Genomic DNA, 6,515 nt, shown 5'->3' on the forward strand with positions numbered 1-6,515 from the left:
GCGGCACTAACAGAGAAGCATTATATAATCGCTGGCGACATAAACGCCAAATCCATATGGTGGGGGTCCCCAAGAAATGACGTCAAAGGGAATATATGGAACGAATGGATCGCGTCTACTGATATGGCAGTGATGAATAATGGGAAACATACGTTCGAAAGAGGTGAATCGCGGAGCCACATAGATGTTACCCTGGCATCCAAAAAGTATGCCAACAAGATAACGAATTGGGACGTTCTGGATGATAACATCTTTACGTTCCATAAGTACATCGTCTTCGAGATTGGCACAAAGGTAACAAAAAAGAATGGCAGAAAGGTACTTGACTTCAACAAAGCAAAATTTGTGGAGTCGATTAGCAATCTACAGGAACAAACTACTGACTTTTCCACCTTCAGGAACTCCATTACTAGGGCATACAAATTAAGCAGCAGGAGCAAAACCGCCTCATACACCGTACCCTACTGGTGGAATGACGAAATTCAGTCAAAACGGACAGAATGCCTTAGATTCAGGCGAATCGCACAGAGAAACAGGACTCAGCAGACGAAAGAAGAATATAAACGCGCCAAGAACGAATTAAACAAACTTATAAAGAGGGCAAAGCGCACATGTTGGCAGGACTTGTGCGAGGCGCTGGAAAATGACGTGTGGGGCGAAGCCTATCGAATAGCCACCAAAACGCTGAGGTTCGAGACCCCATACAACCTGTGCGATGATAGAAGAAGAGACATAGCGAACACTCTCTTTCCCAACAAGCCCAGCATTGAACATACGTACAATACACATATCTGTCCGGAGGAGATAAGTAATGCGGAACTCATCAAAGCTGCAGAGTCCATTAAAGTAGGTAAGTCCCCTGGACCCGATCGTGTCCCACCAGAGGCGATAAAACTGATAGTTAAAACACAACCAGAAGCTATCAGAGCCATATTGAATCAGCTGCTGACAAGACAAGAGTTTCCTAACCAGCTCAAGCTCGCGAGACTAACTCTAATACTCAAACCCGGTAAAGACCCAGAAGAAGCCACAGCCTATAGACCGATATGCCTCCTCGACTGCCTGGGAAAACGATATGAGAATATTGTTAAGAACCGCCTTGAAGAAGAGCTGAGAGAAAATGACATCATCTCAAGCAGACAATACGGGTTCAGGAAAGCAAAATCTGCTATAGATGCGGTCAAGCATATTACAGACACTGTGAAGAACACCAGAAAAAGATGGGCCGCTCTAGTAATGTTTGATGTAAAGAACGCTTTTAACTCTGCCAACTGGAACCATATTATTACTAAACTAGAAACCGCTGAAGTCTCGGGATATTTGATCAATATTATAAAACAATATTTATGCGAGAGATATGTTTTAGTGGCCAGAAATGTTGAGATAAAACTAACAGCCGGTGTACCGCAAGGCTCCGTACTAGGCCCAACGTTGTGGAATGTCTTGTACAATGGGGTCTTAAACATCGACTATGGGAGAGACACCATGGCAGTAGCCTATGCAGATGACCTTGCCATATTGGTCACTAACGACAGGCATTGGGACCTTGTGGAAATTGTAAACGAATGCTGCGAGAAAGTGAACAGGTGGATGGAAAATAATGATCTCGAACTCGCAGGCCACAAGACAGAAGTGGTCATCCTTAAAGCTCCAAGGAATGGGCCGGACCTGACCTTCCAAATAGGCAATAGCCAATTAGAGCCGACGAACTGCGCGAGGTATTTAGGCATCGACCTGGACAGAGGCCTGAGGTATACGAAACACCTGTTAGGAGTGGTTAAGAAGGCGGATAAACGGACGGCAGTTATCCAAAGAATAATACCTAACATAGGAGGGCCCAGCAGCAACAAGAGAAAATTGTACCTTCAAGTAGTGCAATCGACCCTTCTATATGGAACTCCCGTTTGGATTAACGTACTAAAATACCAGAAGTACAAAGATATTATAACAAGAGCCCAAAGGAAGCCCCTTTTAAAAGTGGTGAGCGCGTACAGAACCACTTCTACGCTGGCCTTACAGGTGATTGCGGGAACGCTCCCCATCCACCTGCTTGCCAAAGAAAGACAAATGCTGTATGAAGTCCATGACGGTCACCTACCTCAGGTAAGAAGGACCATACGAGTGAACATGCTTATAGAATGGCAAAGAGAATGGGAGGTACAGACCACGAAGGCTCGTTGGACCAAAACGCTTATCCCCGATGTTGTAGCATGGTACAACTGTAAATTTAAAAGAGTGAATTACTATTTTACCCAGTTCCTGACCGGTCATGGATCTTTCAGATCCTACACATATGGCATCAAAAAAACCAACGATGACATATGCACCTCGTGTGATGAGAGGGACGATGCGGAACACTGCATCTTCCGGTGTAATGTCTTCGCCTACGAACAACAAAGGCTGCAGAATAGATTCGGCGCGATCGCGCCCAACAACATCATGCAGATTGCAATGACCAGCAAAGAGAATTTTGAATATATAATCAACCATATAACAGGTATCATGAAAAGGAAGACTATAATAGAAAGAGCCGAACAAGCTGGGTGAGGGGTCAAATACAAAAATAAATAATAAAAAAAAAACATAAACATTCTCTTTTTATTTCCTTCTTTTTCTTTTCTGTACAAAAATGTACCAAATGTTACCCTCTACGGCAACCCCCCTTTTTTAAGCTCACAAGTTTATCCGCTTGGAAACTAGGTCTCCTTTCCTACACGCTTACTGCTTTTAGGTAAGTGCTGTAACTAAAATAAATAGCCCTAAGGGCACCTTTAACCCAGTCTGCGCGTGGTATCCCCATGTTTCGTTCGCTAATGAACTCGTCCAGGGATACCACGGGTCGAAGAGGGGGTGGTTTTAGTTGGTAGGCGACCTGGCAGGGATGTCCGAAGGGGGCCCTCTGTCATATAGTTTTGACATCGTGCCGTCGGCGTATGTCTCTGGTCCTTTGGTTGAATCCAACAGTACTAGGGACACCTTCCCTAGTCGATTACGAATCTTTCCACCTCAGTCCAAAAAAAAAAAAAAAAGATAGCTCTTTGTAAGGTTTTATCCAAGTTGAAACATTGCTTATTTTCGGCATTTTCAAAGCTCAATAATTATTCACAATTAAAAATACACATTGTTTACGCCTCCAATTTTACAACAAAAGTGAAACCAAGTGAAACTGACCGTCAAAATAAAAATTTTTACCTAGAGACATAAACTGGCAAACACAAACCCTTAATTCCAAGACAAAACGTGACAAAACTATAAGCCGCTGTCTTTTATTAGTTACTATATCAAGAATTTGAATACCAAGTGATTATAAAACAAAATTAAATATTTGCATTTTCATGCTATCTGTAAGTTTGAATATAAAAATATATAGTTAACACCAAATTTTCAAATTATATGCACTTTATGCTCACTTTTATAAAAATATGCAAAATTGGTCATTTTTGCATTTTTTATGCATTATATGCAAAATATGCAATTTGCATATTTGCCTAAGTCTAATAATGTCTCTTTTATCTCTGCACTTGGTCACACATATTCCTTCAGGACTGTAAATACTGACCACTTCACGTTTTTTTTTCTAGTCAAGTCAACACTATTATAGAAGTTGCCCATACTTTTCCAGTAGTCATTCAGACGGTTCATCTTAATTGTCCCCATATGGAACATAAGCTAGAGAAAAGTCTTAAATTCTGTTTGTGTTGTCTCTTTCCAAAACGCAATCCTCGGTTTTTCTGAACGACTTTGTGCAAATATTTCGTCAGAGTCAATCAGAGTCACTTCCACCATTCATTTAATCTACATCGTCCTCGCCAGATGCTTCTAACAATGATTGTAATTCAGCAGTGGTCAATATATGTTTATGTTCACATCTAGCTTTTTTAGATGTCGAAGGCATATTATTTACATCCATTTTTTTATAAATACTATAACTCAATTTTACGGAGGTAATTAACAATAAAAACGTTCTACTAGAAACTATCAACTTACGACTTCCAATACTATAAGGCCACTTGAGGCACAATAATACAAACGATAGGTTGTCGCTTTTTTTACGTTTTCTATTATTTGGCAACTAAGCATTGACTACTGCGGTATTAAATATTAATTCCACTGCCACTTTCCGGTACCACTTCAGAATTTTGCGTATTGGGCTTTGGTAAGAAGCCACTTGATCACTAAAATCAACACTCTTTTTCACCAAGTTATAATCGAGAATAGTTTGTGGTTTTAGTACTTGTGAATAATTTTTCTTTTCATTTGATTAAACCAAGATACAACTATTATGTTTAAATGTTGTAAGGATTAAAACTGGTCTTTTGTCGACCCATTTTATCACTTGTAAAATCAATAATGGGGTTAAGTTTCATCGTGAGTAACTGATTGCAACTTTTTTAATCGAGATTTTGGTTTTACATGTTTTTATACTAAAACATATGCACATGAATAATTAAACAATGATTTCAATTCATCGACTAATATTCTAAAATAAGGTATTTTTACGTCGTCCGGAATATTATAAACTGGTTCTCTTTCACAAAGCATTGGAAATATGGTTTACATTCTATATTTAGAAAAATCTTTTACTGCAACTCTTGTTCGACCTAAACTAAATTAATACACAAAACAAATTAGGTATGAGTCACTGGTGTCTCGTATATCCGGACCTCTTATCGCATTACAAACATAATTCTCAATTAGCAGTGCGGTACAAGATACATTTAGGTCGTATAATCTTAAAGCCGTAATAAGACCATAAGACCGTATGTTATAAATAAATATATCCCTATAAGAATTATCTTGAAAGATGAAAAAAATACAATAAAAAAGTGCAATATTAAGTGTTTTTTAAAAAATGGTAAGTCATTCACGCGCGTACAGTTAAAAACAAAAGTTTTCAGTGTTCTATTGCTTGATTATTATTATCTGGTATTCTGAAAATGTTGAAATTTTTTTGCTGGTCTGATCTTTCTCAACTAACGTCATCTTTCTTAATTGGTGGGTTGTGTTGTTCAGGACTCTTTAAGTGTTTTTGTTGCTATCCATACTGAATGATCTTCTTTAGACAATTTACTAATGTAGTGTTCAAATATGGCATTGCGTGCATCATGTAGCGCTGATCTTAATTGTCTGATTAGTCGATTATATTTGTGTTTTTCATTAAGATTTCGGCTTCTTGGCCATCTACCTCTTGCTCTTCATTTTTCGACTATTAGTTGTATAATATAATTCGGAGTGTTATTTGTGTTTTCTTGATTTGTAATTGTTAATTGTGTAGCTCCATATGAAATAGTAGAAGATGAAAACGGCAGCATATTTATCCATAAAAGAAGAAAACGGGATAAAGATATCTGAAACAACTGTTTTATGTTATAAGAGATGAAATAGTCCGAAATTACCAAAACAGGTGAACAGGGCACTATAAAGAGTGTTATGTTATGTGAACCTACCGTAATATTTGTAAACCTACCTTAACATGAGTGACAGGTGAAGGAGATGGACAGCGGACAGCAGGAGGAAAAAGATGACAACGTAAGATGGTGTCAGAAGTAAAAAATTCAGGTCAGATTATAGCAACGAGTATTAAAATAGTCGTACAAAAGTCGAAACATGGTCTAACAGCACGTGGTGGTCTGGTTGGTTTTAAAAGAGATTTAATTAAAAACGGTCAAAAGATAAAGTTCAACCATGTCGGAACAAGATTCTATAGAGCAGAATCAACCTGTCGTAAAAATAAAAAGTAACGTAATAGGAAATGAAATCCAACCATTGTCAATGCAAGGAAATTTGGCACACAACTGGGGAGAGTGGAGCATAAATTTCAAAATATTTTTGAGGGCCACAGGTTTAGAGGAAGAAAACGATGCGAGAAAAGTAGCTTTATTATTGCACTATATTGGTACAGATGCAAGAAATATTTACAAGTCATTTGAGGTTAAAATGGATACTGTAACATTTCAAGAAGTTGTAGGGAAATTTGAAAAATACTGTAACCCGAAGAAAAATTTAACAGTAGAAAGACATTATTTTCTTACTAGAGTACAGAAAGATGGTGAAACCATTGAAGATTTCATGACTAGTCTAAAGAATTTGAGTTTAACATGTGAATTAGGAATTTTAAAAGAAAGTTTGGTGTGTGACATATTCATTTTTGTTTTAAATCCTAAATACCATCCAATTAAGCAAAAACTATTGCAAGAAGTAGATCTGAAGATAGAAAAGGTATTACAAACTGCTTCAAAATATAATTACAACTCAAATGCAAGCACAACAGTTAAATAAAAATTCAGAAGCAGTGGTATACAAAGTAGAGAAGAATAAAGATGGTTCAGGTCCGAATTTTTACCAAAATAGTAGCTACAAGAGTCACAATTCAAATCATTCAAGGTATAGAAATGAAGTCCCAGGTCCAAGTTGGAGAAATGATGATAGTCAAAGGTACAACATAGATGGTACGAACACAAACAGAAAATAATCAAGTGGTAAGAAAAGTTTGTCAAAGATGTGGTGAAAACCAT

At 37.7% G+C, this 6,515-nt stretch overlaps 1 protein-coding gene across 1 annotated transcript; it reads left to right on the forward strand.

Annotated features, from left to right (window-relative positions):
* The first annotated feature begins 5,685 nt into the window (after nucleotides 1–5,685).
* Nucleotides 5,686–6,279, forward strand: LOC140433608 (uncharacterized). Its single transcript, XM_072521592.1, has one exon. It carries the CDS (start codon nucleotides 5,686–5,688, stop codon nucleotides 6,277–6,279), a length of 594 nt encoding a protein of 197 aa, XP_072377693.1.
* The last annotated feature ends 236 nt before the right edge of the window (nucleotides 6,280–6,515 follow it).

This window comes from Diabrotica undecimpunctata, chromosome 1 (assembly GCF_040954645.1).
Source record: "Diabrotica undecimpunctata isolate CICGRU chromosome 1, icDiaUnde3, whole genome shotgun sequence".
NCBI lineage: Eukaryota > Metazoa > Arthropoda > Insecta > Coleoptera > Chrysomelidae > Diabrotica > Diabrotica undecimpunctata.

Coding starts and splice junctions, on each gene's coding strand:
- LOC140433608 (XM_072521592.1), top strand. CDS start 5,686: ATGTCGGAACAAGATTCTATAGAGCAGAATCAACCTGTCGTAAAAATA.